This window comes from Eptatretus burgeri, chromosome 17 (genome assembly GCF_056783735.1).
Source record: "Eptatretus burgeri isolate ZD-2024b chromosome 17, Ebu_testis_v1, whole genome shotgun sequence".
Taxonomy (NCBI): Eukaryota; Metazoa; Chordata; class Myxini; order Myxiniformes; family Myxinidae; genus Eptatretus; species Eptatretus burgeri.
The window spans coordinates 50,624,111-50,639,921 of record NC_140977.1 but is presented as its reverse complement, the minus strand read 5'-3'; the positions used below and the strand labels follow the sequence as shown (position 1 = coordinate 50,639,921).

The 15,811-nt window shown below is 43.7% G+C and overlaps 1 protein-coding gene across 6 annotated transcripts in view; it reads right to left on the bottom strand.

The window, feature by feature from the left end:
* SLC5A10 (solute carrier family 5 member 10) overlaps positions 1-13,333 on the bottom strand; it is a 48,775-nt gene extending 35,442 nt beyond the window's left edge. For 3 of the 6 annotated variants that reach the window (XM_085862954.1, XM_085862955.1, XM_085862956.1), the window contains exons 1-6: positions 12,868-13,332; positions 11,589-11,672; positions 9,720-9,824; positions 9,427-9,486; positions 9,137-9,241; positions 7,369-7,474 (exon numbers count right to left, since the gene is read on the bottom strand). In XM_085862954.1, the coding sequence (XP_085719080.1) occupies positions 7,369-7,474; positions 9,137-9,241; positions 9,427-9,486; positions 9,720-9,824; positions 11,589-11,672; positions 12,868-12,975 (568 nt within the window). In that variant the 5' untranslated portion in view covers positions 12,976-13,332. Of the gene's footprint in view, positions 1-7,368; positions 7,475-9,136; positions 9,242-9,426; positions 9,487-9,719; positions 9,825-11,588; positions 11,673-12,867 lie in introns of all 6 variants that reach the window. The other 3 variants (XM_085862952.1, XM_085862953.1, XM_085862957.1) reach the window with 3 other exon arrangements.
* Positions 13,334-15,811: the final 2,478 nt, after the last annotated feature.

The window sequence follows — 15,811 nt, the reverse complement described above, 5'->3', positions numbered from 1 at the left end:
TGTGTGTGTGTGTGTGTGTGTGTGTGTGTGTGTGTGTGTGTGTGTGTGTGTGTGTGTGTGTGTGTGTGTGTGTGTGTGTGTACCTGGCGCCTTAGAGGGTTTGAGATTTGTTTATCCATTGGAATTGTTTGTGTTTTCCCCACGCCCGAACCCACACCACCTCCCGTCGAATCACCCCCGGATCCCTCCTCTTGCCGAGTCTTATTATCGTTCTGGTTAGAGAAATAAACATTAACTCGGTGAAAAGCGACTCGTGCCACCTTCCTCGTCCCATTTGCTGTAGAGCGATTAAAACCGTCATCCTCAGGTTATAAAAAGTAAACCGCCTCCATCGTTTCGGCTCATTCTACGTTGGCGGGACTGTTCAAGTCCCGTGGACGTCACAATATATATATATATATATATATATATATATATATATATATATATATATATATATATATATATATATATATATATTGTTGCGGTTTTCGCGCCCGCCGGCGTGCGACGGCCACGTAACTCGAATCGCGGCACGTCGCCCACCGGACGGACAATCCAGTCGTGACCCTCTCGGACTAACGCCGGGAACCAGTCACGGGTGGACCTTTCGGTCTCACCGCGATCGAGCCAATCAGCCCCCGCGTGGGATAGGGTTGCTCGCCAAATTCGAACTACCTAAGTACCCACGCGGAGGGTAGACCGGGCGATCGCACCTCGCCGCAGGTCGACTTCGGACACGGGCCACTTAAGCGACCCGTTCCGTACTATCAGAATAACCGAGCGGTGTTATCGTCGACCTCGACGGTTCGATTAATTATCGGGCGTATTCAGCCCACTACCAACCCTTTACGTGAAGCAAGATGAGGGTTCAATGGGGGAAAAGACGAAGCGAAGCGGGAGAACAGTTCAACAATAAAGCACATTTATTCGCGGCACACGGGAAGCACACAAATACAATTCCACCAAATGCACACAAAAAAAAGAAAACAATTCCATTTACACAAAAAGCAAACATAAAAGTGAAAACACAGTGCAGAGCTAATACCGACTACCGAGCACACGGCAACACTTATACAATTCTACTTCACAGACGGCGCCGACAACACATACCCAAAACCAAGGAAAAGAAATCCCCCCAAGGATGGGGCAGGCCTGAGGCCGAGTCGGGCCTACCCGTCTGGTGATGAGACGCGGAGCGGCGATGGCCCCGCAACCCGCGGGCCTCGTGGACAGTGCCTGGCAGGGGGTGGGAACGGGGCCCCCTTGGTCGCACTATCTCAGCGCGGGGGGAAACAGGAGGGGGTTGCTGATGCTCGGGGTATAGAGGATCTTTATTATCCCTGGTGTGCGTCTCCACCTCGGCCAGGTCGCGCTGCCGGCCTCCCTCGGGCGTGCAGCTCCTGGCACCGACGCGAGCACCCCCTCGTCCGATGTCGCCGCCTTTCCACAGCTCCGTCCCCTCCGTTCCGACTCCAACGCACACGACGAGCAGCTCCACCGCCCGCGAAGTCTTGACCCTCTGCTTCCGACTCTCCTCTTCTTGACTCTCCGACCCCGTTCTGCTGACTCTCTCGTTCCGTTTGCGACTCTCCTCTTCTGACTGACGAACACCGTCCTTTTATCCCCCCGTAACTTCGCCTTTGACCCCCTCCCTTTGACCTTTCACCTCGCTCCCCATTGGCCCGAGAAAAAGTGGGCGTGAAGGCTTTTTGATCCACAAATTTGCATATATCGATCGTTCTGGAGGCGGGGCCAAATCGCCCCTCGCTCACCGATTGGACGGCAAAAAGTGGGCGTGTGTCGTTTTTGATCCGTTTTTGAAGCACAAAATCCGTGATTTTGTACACGCTGTTCGACGCGCGTTCTGCATGAGTCCAACACCGGTACCCACAGCGGGGCAAGAACGATGGCGATGCTACGGTTGTGAGGTGTGCGTGAAGGTCGTGGCGGTTGTGGTGAAGCGGTGGTTGTGGTCGGTGGTTGATGTTGTGGTTGTGATCATGGCGGTTGGTCCAAAATAAAGATAGTAAAAGAAAAACGGCTATCCTGAAGAGTCGCAGCACGTATAAATGACATGTATTCCCACTAGACAACGGGTTTGGGCCTAACTACACATGCACTTACCGAGATACCTCACCTAAGGGACCTGAATGGTGGTTTGCGAATCTGGTAACCACAACAATATATTGGTGGGGTGTGCTTACACATTATGAAAACATAATAACCGTCTTTCCCCATTTTCTCAGGTCACTCACCTGAATTTGAATTTCCATTTATTTATCTATCTATAATTCCAGGTGTGTGGGTGTGTGTGTGACCGCTGTTTCTTGACAACCACTGGTCCGATCTAATTGAAACTTTCCAGGTATATTGCTGGGGACCTGAGGATGTGCCTTTTCTAGGTTTGATATTAATCGGACAAGTGCTTCCCAAGTTGTGGCCATTTATTTACCAACCAATGACAGGACGCGTGGCCGTTGGGGAAGAGATTTTCAGCCGCGTTCCCCATTACGGGTTACAACGTACGGACTTCCGCAGAGTGATGACTGTATTCTAATAATTTCTCGATTTCTTATGCGCATTTATAGATAAACACAATACCCCAATCCAGTCGTCGTTTACGAGAGCGAAGGAACGGCCTGTGTTCCTTCGTGTAGTTGTTTGAAACTTTTTTTTTCTTTCTTTTATCTTCTCTTCTCTTTGTGTTTTTCCTTGCGATGACATTGCGAAAAGGCAAAATACGTTGGCGCTAATTGAATAATTGGCCATTAACACTAAATTGCGAATAATCGTAACTGCGATATGCGAACTTCCGGGCCACGCACATACGGGTACGCGAGAGCGAAGGAACGGCCTGTGTGGTTGTTGTTTTTTGGCTTGCGGTTTGAATTTTGTTTTTTGGCACGTACTCGTATATTTTAATTTAAGGATGCTTTCCAACAGTTCTGGGATCCCCCCCCCCCCCTGCTGTATCGGCAGCGATGTCCGTCGGTCTGCATATAAAATTACCGTGCTTCTTCCCCATTGTCTCAGGTCACTCACCTGCATTTTTTTTTTATACATTTCATTGATGAATGTTGTCTGGCAACTCTGATGTTTTTTTTTTTCCAGCGTACTGGCTTTGGTGTCCAGCATGCAAAATTTCAGTTTTCTACGCCACACGGAAGGTACCGATCTTTAACATCAGTCAGCCAGTGTGTAAGTGGTTAGAAAGAGCTATGTATATGTATATATTAAATGAAACGTGTAAAACGTGGAGTGTGACTAGCACTCTGCCGATCCCCATTGGACACAGTCCATACCAAAGCGTTGCCTCCAACACAGAGGCTTCAGCCCAGTGACTGTCAAAGAGACAATTATATGGTCATCATCAGTGAAACGTCAAACGGAGCAATCAATGTGGATTTTGGCCTTATTATCCCTCATCAGGATGGCACACCGATAAATATCTCACCAATCATTACCACATTTGTCATTTATACATCATACGCACCTCCTGACTGTTATGGTGAGCATCGCCGCATCCACGAGTATGTGTATGTATAAGTTGTTGGCTGCTATCTCCACATGTGGGTGTGGTTTTAGGAGATGGAATGGAGACCTACCAGGTCTTATGGTATCCACCTTTGTGTGTGTTTGTGTGCACAAGTTGATGTTGGCTGCTATCTCCATGCATGAGTGGGTTTCAGGATATGAAATGGAGATGTATTCGGGTTTCAGAATGTGGAATGGAGTTATCCACCTCCATCTCGGGAAGGTCATGATTCATAGACCAAGCTGCGAAGTTTTCTGGTTACCTCTGCCACTGAAGATCGATGGAGGTTATGTTTTCACCCCTGTCTGTTTGTGAGTAGGATATCTTGGATGAAACTTGGTGGACAGGTTGGTTGTGTGACAAGGACAAATTGATTAGATTTTGGTTCGGGTTCGAATGCAGATCTGGCGTATTAGTGAGGTACAAAATGTAAACTGTTCGGCCTGGCAGAAGTGTGCCCTCCACAGAGTTCCGTTCTTGTCGTTCATGGTTCTATGAATTTTCTGGATCTGGGATACTTAATTTTTTGCAGAAGTGCCATTGGTTTACTCTGGATACTTTGTTGTACCTTCGTGTGTACAGCTGTTCTGACACGAGTTTTTTTTGTTGTTGTTATATCTGGAGAGGAGGTGGCTCGTGCTCTGTTTCTACCTTGCAACATCTACACTTGTCCAATTGACTCAGTCCTGCCATTTTCTTAAAGCCGTTGGTATAGTGTCCTTGGTCTTGGGAATTTATAATGATCCATGCTCCATCCCAGTTGAGCTGACTTCTTCTTCGCCATTCCAAAGTACCTAAGTACATATGCAGTCGCCCAATTTGTCCAACTCTTTTTTTTCTTATACTTCCCATATTTATGTATTTTATCATTGTCTCAGTTGGCAGTGTAAATCTGTTGTTGATATTTCGCTTTAGGCTGAATTAAAAATAAAAAATAAAAAAAATACCAGTTGATCTTTCTCGCCTGCTTCCTTTTTTTGAACTGCCCTTTTTTTTTTTTTGTTATTTTGTTAAATATCTTGAAAAAAATCCATGTCTTCATGTACAACTTGCTCCAGTCTCTGAATTGATCATTTGTTTTTATAACCGAGCCGCAGTGCTGAGTTGTGCTGCCACTTTCCGCTCACTGCGCTTTCCATTGACGTGCCGTTTCCCGCTTCCGTGACTCTTTTCATTTGTGAAGATGGTTTTCATGTGCTTGCAAATTCGGATGGGAACTAAAGTCCTGAAGCCATGGTATGCTTGAACAATTCTTGATGGATGATGCTCACTGTGTGATATTGTCTCTGATTTCGCTTGTGGGGACTTGGTCCAGGAAGAGGCCATGCAGGAGCAAGACCAAACCAGTGCTGGTGAGTCCACATCCCACTTGTGTAAATCCATGTATTTAAAAAGATGTTTACTGTAGATCTATAAAGAAAGATAGCATCGCGAATAATTTGAATATGCACGAAGTGTCGTTTTTTTTTTGTGTTGCCATACATTTAAATATATTTGTTTTGAACTGTTTTTATTGTATTTTTAATAGGCCTCGTGAGTGTGTTGGTGACGTGTCGGGTATATGACCCATGTCATGATATTTCTTCGGAAATAGAAAACTGACATGTCTGATGCATGACTCGTGTGTTTTTTTTTTTTTTTTGGGGGGGTGGGGGGAATGGGTTTAAAAAATGGCATGCCATATATATGGTCATGAACTTGCCTGTTGGGCTGTTGGGTGATGTCATCCCTGTCAGTGTTTTATTTCTTAAGTGTTTGTGCAGGAAGAAAAACGTGCAAGTATGTGTAATCACATTGGGCCTGAATCCTTTATTTTTTATTTTTTTTTCTCACTCCACACTTTGTGATGATGATATAGTTTTGATGGTTAGAACAATGAAAAGAATCAGAACATGTGTATTTCGTGAATTAAATTGGCGACACACCAGACAACTATAAAACCATAACAAGTTGATGTGTGATTATTTTCAATTTATTTATTTTTAACTGTTTCTGTGCATTAAACATGAAAGGTCCTTGAATGAAAATGTCAGTGGCCATTTTGAATTAAAAAAAAAATCTGGTGGCCATTTTTAATCTAAAAACCAGCAGAAATTTTGAAAATAAATAACAAATACAAACTTTTTTAACTCCTTCCTTTAAAAAAATAAATAAATAAATTCCAGACGATCAACTGATATATATATTTTTTTAATATATTTATTCGGTCTTTTTTTTTTTTTTTTGCAATCATTGGGGCTTTATTCGTTGCTGTTTCAGTTTCGTGTGTGACATCTTCGAATCGCACCTGTCTTTGGAAATTTTTGTCCGAGGTGAGTTAGGGATACCTTTTCTGGTTTGTCTTCATCTTTGCGTACATATTGGATTTGGTCGTCTGAAGTTTTCACGTATTCAGCCAATCCGACAGTTGTCATTCTGTGCGCTTGGTTGAGTTCCACAAGGCCGCTGCATCCTTCTCGGGAAGCACTGATTTTTTGTCGAACATTTCGTGGATGGTGAGGAGTTTCCTTGTTTTGATTTCCATTTGTGGCCAGTTTATTATTCCGCAGCTGTATTGGAACAATGGTACTGTGAGAGTTTACGGCTTTGATTTTGTTTCTCCGGGTGAGAAATGTTTTCAGGATCAGCCTCGTTCTATGCAAGTATTCTTTGGTGATTGTTTTGTGCATTTGTTTGTGACGTATTTGTAAGATGCTTTGTTTTCTAGATCCTGTATTGCTGTATCTAGGTCGATTTATTTTTTATTTTTTATTTTTTTTAATGTTGTCCATTTTTCTTGGTTTACCTTGCATGAATGTGCACTTGGCACACTTATCCAGATCAAATTCCACATGAATGTTGTCAGAGTACCAGTTCGCCAATTTTTCATAGTTCTGTGCAAAGAGTTTTAGATCATCCATGTGCAGTGGATGTCACCTGTCCTGTCTCTTTTGGAGTCATCTTATTTGATGTTCAGGTGTATCCATGTCTTTGATCATTAATGAGGTTGTTTAGTGGGTCCAGAGCCAGGCAAGACAGGAAGGGTGAATGACCGTCTCCCTGGAAAACTGTGCATGGTATTTTCACCCTTGGTATTTCGATCTTTCCTTCCAAGTGCTGTAATGTCAATGTGGCATTCCAGAGCTCCATTACTTTCTCAATCGGTTTGATTATTTGGGGATTGATCTTGCACAGTTGCATCCATGTTATCATCCATGCATGTGGAAAACTATCAAAAGTTTTTTTTTGTAGTCTATCCATGCTGTGGACGGTTTGGTTATTCTTGTTTTACAGTTTTCGAGTAGTGTATGTTGTGCATTATATTGTGTGGAGGTGAAATTGCCTTTTTCTCCATCGACAGCTCTTAATTTAGAAACTTCTTGAGCATCATTGGAGAAGCTTCAGCAACAAGCAGATTATGAACATTTATATAATCACTGAACTTTCCATCCATTGGGACCATACTCTGTGCAGTGCATCGGTACTGCCTCAGCAGTCTCCTTGGCTATTGGACACAATCCTGGATGGGTCTGCCACTCCGACACACGATACCAGTAAGCTGGCACTCATTTTTGCCGACCTCGGAAGGATGACATGCAGAGTCAACCCCACCAGTTATTAATTCAACAGCCGAGTTGGATTTGAACTCGGGATCCTAGAATCCCAAGCCCACCACCCTAACCATTAAGCCAACACCAGGCATACTGAGCTTTGAACAGTGTTAATAAGCCAGTCAGTAAAGGGTATAAATTATCCCAAACGGAATCGGATCTGACTCAAGGTGCATTGAGTTACGTCGGTTCGAAACAATTGACAAGTTAACTGTGCCAACATTTATGGGATCGACACCGCAATCAGAGTTTTCAACTTACCAGCGATGGTGTACAGTGCTGTAACCATCAGCATGAGGACGGTCGAGAGGTAGAGGTTCCAACCAAGACAAACTTTGATAAACAATGCTCCGGAATACAGGTCTGCCTGAAAGGAAATGAAACAAATGGAGCGAAGGACAATGACGTCACAATTTCATTATCATCAAATAAACACAGCTTTGTTGTTTTTGTTACTTCATTCCAATACACTGCTGTTTATTTATATACCATTGTTCCACTCATGGTTTTTTTTTTGTTTGTTTGTTTTTAATCCCATCGTTCTGTTATTCCCAAAGGTTCTGCTTAATGCAACATTTTCACTTTCATATCTTTTATCATTGACCACATATAGCGCCTATATCGATATTACATTTGCAAAAACCCTCCAATCCCTCGACAAAACTGACAAGGAGCTGATACTCCAGATCTCCTACCTTGTGGGTGGTTGGCACACACACACACACGCACGCAAGAAGAGCTCAAGCCAAATATCGTACACAAACCACGTTGATGCAACCTATCAGTTTATCAAATTGAATTCAACAGGGGGGGTCAGTGGGGGGCAGGCACAAGCTCGTCAACAGGATATTTTGGGTGTGGAGTGTAGTTGATGGAGAAGGGCAATCATGGTTGTAAGTTGAGGAATGAACGCAGATAGCTCTTTTACCTTTTGATGAGACCCTCTCACAGACATCACAATCACTCCACAAGTATCCAAGGAGACATCAGAAACTAACAAAAAAAATTAATTCCACTTCAACATTCTTTTGCATCTCCTTAAGCATGAGTCACATTTGCTCTACGGCTAGGATACGGCTGCCGTACCCCCCCGCCCCCCGAATTGACAAACGTGCGGCAGCTGCAGAGTTTCTGAGGTGGCCTTAGGGTGGCCCTCCGCCGTATGGCTGTCTTTTACAGGCTGTGGGGGTCTCCGTGGAATTAAAGCGTGGAGTTGTAACTTTTTTTTTTTCATTTCTTGGTTGGCCGTAGCAATTCGACAAGCCGAAGCCATGACGTAGATGTGTTCCACGTCGACGGTACGTAAGGTGTATGGTGGGTTTGCGTTATTCATGCGTTTTCCGTGAGCTCTTATCAATGAAAAATGAATTTTGCCAACCCCCAAAAAATTATGGCAGCCGCACTATTTCCACGTTCGCCTTAGGGCCCCCCTGCGGTCGCCTTAAATTCTATGGTCGCCGCAGGAACGCCCTAAGGTCACCGTGCGACATCAAATCAAAGACCGTACGGCACCCCTACATTTTCGGTCTCCACAATTTCTAAATACGCCGTGTGGCTCCCCGAAAAATAAAAACATATGTGACTGACTGCTACATTGTGTGACCGTGGAAATCCTGCGGCTGCCCTATAATTGCTTGTGGCCGTAGATTTTTTTTTTAGACCCTACGGCCGCCGAGCCAAATGTGACTGAAGCATGACTGGCGACAAACTTAATACAGACATCATCGACTTGAGAAGTTCGAAATGAACCCAAATGGTGTGGGCGGGTTCATATAAAACGTCTTCATCCATAAGATGATATTCGCTGCATTAAATCGCTTTCATAGCTGTTAATCGAGAGGAAGGTTGATTCGCGAAGGGTAGTTGAGTCTTCGCCGGCACTCTGAACAAATGACAAATTCCTGCTCTAACCTACAGTGGGCACTGCATCAGTGACACAGCTGCTTCCTCAGCAAATGATGCAACCGGCAACCACACGCCGCAAACAAAAGATCGTAAAGCTCATCGTCACAATAATAACAATATTTACCGATATCTTGGTGAAAACTGACAGAAGCAGAGAGAGTGCAGACATATACATGCGGATCCTGTCGCCTCCAAAGCGCTTCTGCAGGTATTCTGGCATTGTGACCACCTGTGATGGAGCAATATTGCTGGAATCAGCCCAAAAAAATTAAAAGCGATCATTTTTTTTTAAAAAAGACTACCAATCTCCAGCAGATTGGTACTTATTGCCAGGATTATATAATCTCCCTTCCCTTCTCCAATTTCTCCTTCTATATCTCACCCGTCCCTTCGAGACAGTTACTGCACACTCACCCCGGAGGAGATGTACACCGGCACAAAAATCCAGGCCAGAGCCAAGAGAACGTAAGTTGCCTGTAATGCACAAAACAAAGCAAACCTTTACAAATCAAGTAGCGTCTCTCGAAAGGACCCGAGCAAAATGATCACGACTTGGGGAAAGAGACAAGTCGTGACGTCGATGGCGAATCATGACCGGCGACAATTGAGCACCTTTTGCTTTGGGAGAAGTGCTGCTTGGCAAACGACAGTTTGAATGGCGAATACATTTGTCAATGGATAGGCGAACGTAGAACACTTGAACTCACGTGCCATTCGAATCCCGAGACGGCAATACCTCCCGCAGCCGCAGTACCAGCAAGGCCGATGAACAAACTGGAACCCTCGCTGCTCGCGAATAAAGACGCTCCAATCTGCAGGTGACAACGACACAATCAAAGGGCACAGTGCTTACCACGCGTCAAAACGTTGCCAGATGTGCAGTTGCACCGAACTTTCACTTTTGTGGAGTTTTCAATTTCCTTCTCCTTCACATCACATCTGTAACTGCATACATACTTTTTATTTCACTAGAATGGGCTGGCAGGGATAGCTTCGACTACCAGAGGTGCGTGCACTCGCCTCCGAGCTGTCTAGCCTGGGTTTGGGTGGACGTTAAGCTGGGTGTCCCATCCGGTGGCATTAGTTAGTGCACGTCAAATATCCCATGGTGTCCTTTGCAAAGAGGAAGCGAGCTATCGCTGGAACCCTGAAACAAATTGCAAATTCCTGCCTAACCTACTGCATCGGCGGTGGCACTGTCAACCCTCTGCGAGAAATGATGCCGACCCGCAACCAAGTGCCGGATACGAAGGACGAGCGAGAATCCCAAGAATATGAACAAAACCTGCGCTTTGCATTTCTCTTGGATGGATTTGTAAAAACACATTTCTGAAATAAATGACAATGTGCTCGATCTAATAAGGGGCTCGAGAAATCATCTCAAAATGTAAAGCCCGTCCAAGTGTACTTTGTACCCAAACCAAACCTGACGAAAATAACAGCTGGAAAAAAAAAAGTCAAATTTATTAACTATTTTTCTCTGTGTTCTCATAATAAAGGTTTGTTGAAAGTTTGATGACAAAAGCTCAAATGGTTTAAGAAAAAGAAAAAAAAGTAATGGCATGCACAGACAGGCACAAGCGATTGCAAACCCCATCTCTCACTGCATGGTGGATGGGATAAGAAATAACTATCACAATTAATGATTTTTTTTTTTATATCTGTAAAAGCATGGCTCTGATGCTACACCACACGGTTGAATTGCAAAATGAGTAAACACGTAATTTGCAGCTCTTATTGCATCAAATTGACAGTTTGGATTTAAAGTTTAAACAAACAGACATTAAAACAAGCTCAAATGAGCCAAGATCCTCGTCCTCTTAATGATGACGTCATTGTGATGTATCAGGTTTGCGATAAATTATCTGTGCTAATGTCCGGCTTGATTCCCGCAAACAAAATTCAAACAGCTTGCCGAGTTTCGGAGATAATGGTATAGGCGATTTCCATTGGAGGCGATATTATGACGTAAACTTTTTTTTTTCTAGGAAGAATTTCCAAAATCAGAGATGGTTACTGCCTGCGCATGGGCTTTCTGCATATACATGGCAAGTTTCACGAAGATCTGATGAAAACTCTGGGTTGTGAAACAAAAAATGTCAAAAAATAGGAATGACGTCGTAAAAATTGATATGACGTCATAGTGATATATAATATGTGCGGTAATTCATCTCTGCCAATGCCCTGTTCGATTCTCGCAAACATAATTAAAAAAGCTTGCCAAGTTTCAGAGATAATTTTTTTAAGCGATTTCCATTAGCGGAGATATTTTGACGTCATAACGTTTTTTTTCTGGGAGGACTTTTCAAAATCGGAGATGGTTACTGTCTACGCAGGGAATTCCTACATATATATGTCAAGTTTCAGTAAGTTTCGATGAAAACTGGAGGCTGTGAAACAAAAAAGTCCACAAGAAGGAGATGAAGAACAACAACGTGAGTAAGACTTAGAGATCCTCCACGAGGATCGAACAAACATGACTTGTAATTAACGTGATTAATTCATCAGATACCTGTCCATTCCTCGTCCAACTTGTTCATGATATGGAGGAAGGAAAAAAACTTTTATTAGACTACCGTGCATCTCACCGGCCACCACGCCATTTTTCTTCCTGCGAGAAAGTATCCATTCAGTGTGTTCCGACTGGCAAGGCACGATGACTGCAAACAAACAAATTAATTAATTAATAAAACCAAAGGTGAAGCCATCTGTCCCGATGCAAACAAGCATGGTGCATTCTACGTAATAATTATAGTAAGGAGGCTTACAAAAAAAAAAACAAAAAAAATCAGGACTATTACGTGGTACTGTCTTCTTTTTTTATAATAAAACAAAACAGAACACAATGAAAGTCTCACATGTGGAAAAACTAGAACGGAACTCAGAGCGCATACCTCTACCAGGCTCCACCTGAAGCCAAATGTAATCGGTTTGTTCTTGTCACCTATCCAACTCATCCACCTTGTTTTGTCACAACTCGTCCACAACTTTTTGAAATATCGTGCTGTGTATCATTGTTGGCCCGAACTCTCAATGGTGAAGAATAAATTTAAGAACTTGTCATATTCAGATCTTCACCAAAATCGAAAGAATTCTTCCTTGTCACACACCCAACCTGTCCACAAAATTCCATCCGAATCCGTCCAACTTTTTGAGATATCCTCTACACAAACAAACAGACAAGCCGGAAGGCGACATGGGTGGTCCCTATATAATTGCATACTAGTCAAAATAGTTTTTGACGGATCAGGCTGAGATTTTTTGACAAAGAGGTTGATTATAGTGCGCATAAAAGCGCAAAAGCCGATTTTTAATTTTCGAAAAAAAAAATATAAATATTTTTCGGATTTTTTTTTTCAAAAATTTCAAAGTCCCATTGTTAGGCAACGGTGGCGTCCATAGCAACGGTGCTCAAAAGCATAGAACTAGATCCTGGTATGAACCTACCAGTCAAGTTACATCAAAATTGGCTGACTCCTCTGGCCTCCAGAGCCGTCCATTACATACAAACAGACAGACAGAAAACCTGAGAATAACGGTAGTCTAGCGACCACCCAACAAGGGGACAAAGGGGTGAAAACATAACCTCCATCCACCTTTTATTAGCGGAGGTAATCAATTGGGACTAACATCCATCTTCATGCATGTGCACACAAAATGATCATCTCCATGATTGGCTAGAAGAGCCTTTTAAAGATTTTTTTTTTCCAAAGAAGAACAACAACATGAAGTTAAGACTCCAGCCTGTGAAGGACTTATTGAAGCCTCCATATTCTGTTGTAAATTTGGATCACGATCATCCCAAGAGGACCCTTGAACGCAACCCCAGGGGCCAAGCAAACGGAACAAGCTTACCCAAACTCCAACGGCGATGTTGACGACAAAGTACGTAACAATCACTCCGACGTCTGCGGCACTGAACTTTGCTTGTGGCAATCCTGTCGTGTTGCTTGTGTTCCACATGGCCAGCGCGTCCTGCACCTCTGTTGCCCTAAATTTTCTCAGGTCCTTTTGGGAATTATTTACTCTTTGCTTTACACATTAAGGGATTGCGTGAAAAAATCCAGATTAAAAATTACTGTGTTGAGAAAGCAAGACGGGTAAACGAATCTCGGTCCTCAACCACCAGATCCACCAGACTCCCAAGATGCCTGTCTATCTGAACGATGAACGGGACTCGAGCGAAGAGCAATGTCTGCGACCTTCACGATCTCTGCAGCTCTGTCCGTGAGATGCGTGTTAAATGGTGCATGATCAGGCCAGTCAGCGCCACCGGGCAGGTGGAACACTCAGCACCACCCAAAAGGACCATTTGATTACCTGCTGTATCAGCACAGTGAACGGAGGGGGCAAAGAGGCCTTTCTTAGGACACAATATATGATCATAGTTATTTATTAAGTAGAAAGAAAAATAAAACCATGCAATGCTATTAATTATTTACATGATGAATGTTTGACCAATAGATGACGTGCAGATGGAATTTCTATGTATTTTCCCCTCGAGGGATGCAAAGTTCACACAGACAGACGACACGGACATACACAGATGGGACGGACAGAGAAAGACGTGCATGCACTCAACAGACAGATACTTGAAGGCAAAAATGAAGCCCTTTCAGAATGAATACTTAACAAGTAAATATTGAACCTCAACGATAATCCCATAATGTGACACCAGCCTCACAAAAAAAAGTTCGGTTTACGACGACTACCTTTCCTTACCTACTTTCAGTGGAGCTGTTACCTATGGGCAGTGTGCTAATTTGCACCCAACATAATCGGTTCAGATGCAAAACTCCCATTCTGCTACATTGGCAGTGGCAGTAGAGAGGCATTGCATCTCCGTATCCAGATACCTCCACCCCCACTTCCCTACAAAGTTCGAGTTGAATGATGTTCCATCATGGCATTCACGCGAGTCGGCCTTTGTGCAAGCTCTCGGTCCCATTTGTAACTTCTGTGCACCGGTCTAATATAGAGCGGAGCACATTCTGGGTTAACAACTGCCAAAGTGGGGGCCCCACGATCTGCACTAACGACGTGTACCTGGGGAGAAACTGCAGTTGGTAGAAGGTGAGCCGAAAACACGAGTCCATCACGATGCAGCCATCCCCGGGCCACGCACGGACAGCGGGATGTTATTTATCGTGATAAAACAAGATCATAATGCCAGGCTCTTTGTACCAGATGTTGGGGCATAATTTGCTACGTTTCTCTCGGCACGGATAATGGGCTTTGCAAACACAGCACCCATTAGCAGGACGGTCAGGCTGCAAAACAGTAATTACAACACAATGGACCGAATGGTACGGTGGGAGGCGATGAGCAAAGGCTGTTGCTCGAAGTCTCCAAAATCATCTGAATAAAAAAAATTTTGGCCTCATCTTCACCTTACCCTGAAGGTACGTCTTATTGCATGAAAATATTTACGAATCGAACAAAACTGGTTTCCTGTTGCCTTCAACCCCGAGTAAAGGCAAAAGAACCATTAGACCATCAAGGAAATGCATCATGTCATTGGTGTCATCGTTGTCAATAAGGGGATGCGCCATAGTGTCAGTGTGAACAAACACTGATCACCATTTTGGGGTCGTCGAAAGCCCTCCTCGGGAGCATCTTGTAGACTCGGTGCTAAAAGGAATCCTCATCAGAGATAGTCGCACGGATTAACGTCTGGGCTTGACGATAGCCAGGGGAGGTCATTGTCAAAGCGTGTGGGGAAACACTTTTCGAGGAGGCTGCCACCGAGTCGGGGAAGGAGGTCATCCAAGACGTTGTCCGCACTGTGTAGCCGCACCTCATCCCGTTTAAACCACTGGCATCTCAATGGAAAATATTGATTTCGCAAATGAGAACATCTGTTCCATTTCTAAGTCGCCATTCCTATCGACGTAATCATCCCAAAAGAAAAGAAGAGCCTTGTTTGTGGAAGGCATGTGGAATGGAACATGCAACAAAGTTTTGCATTTTTATTTGTGTCGTGATAGAAATTGATGTTCGCCATTTCTGCTCTTCCAGGAGCCTCACAGATAGGGAGGATCGCTTTCACGTGGTGACTCCGACTTCAAGAATCAGAGCTGCAGACGATGGACTCGAGCGAAGGTGTAAAGCTGTGTTCCTAAAAATTAAATTACATTCTTTCTTTGTTTTTTCTGATAGAGATTCAGGTGTCTCCAGTCACCTGAATCTCCGACTTCTACTTTCTGGAGACAACTAACCCAACCCTGGTCTACCCATCTGCATTTGTCCTCCATGCAACATCAGAATCCACAACTGTCATTATTCAGTTTTCTAATTCCGCCTAAACATTCTACAGCTCATCATGAACGTTATTTAAGACTAAATAGCACAACTCCAAAATTTTATTGAATTCATTAGACATAGTACTCATTGAAGAGACTAAACTTAACAATGCCTCCAGATTCTCCCACAAACTACTCTTTCATCAAAAAGGATCAATCCAGCAATAGAGGTGGTGGAGGGCTCCTTCGTCTCCCTCATTCATAAAACCATATACAGTTCAGTAATATTTTCCAACTCAAGTTCAGACATTCTTGAGTTGCTCCCTTATGATAATACCATTGAACTTACCTGTAGAATAATATTTAAAAAATGGGGGAATTCATAGAAACGTCAATATTTACATCCTCACCAAACTCGTTCCCATCAGGATCCCAACCCCAACTTAGCAATCCACAAAATATCCCTGACTTAACAATCGGAGGAGACCTCAGATTTCTAGTCAATTGGATGAAAATTGAGGATTTCAGAAACTTGACGAAGTTGTTGACCTTTGGCC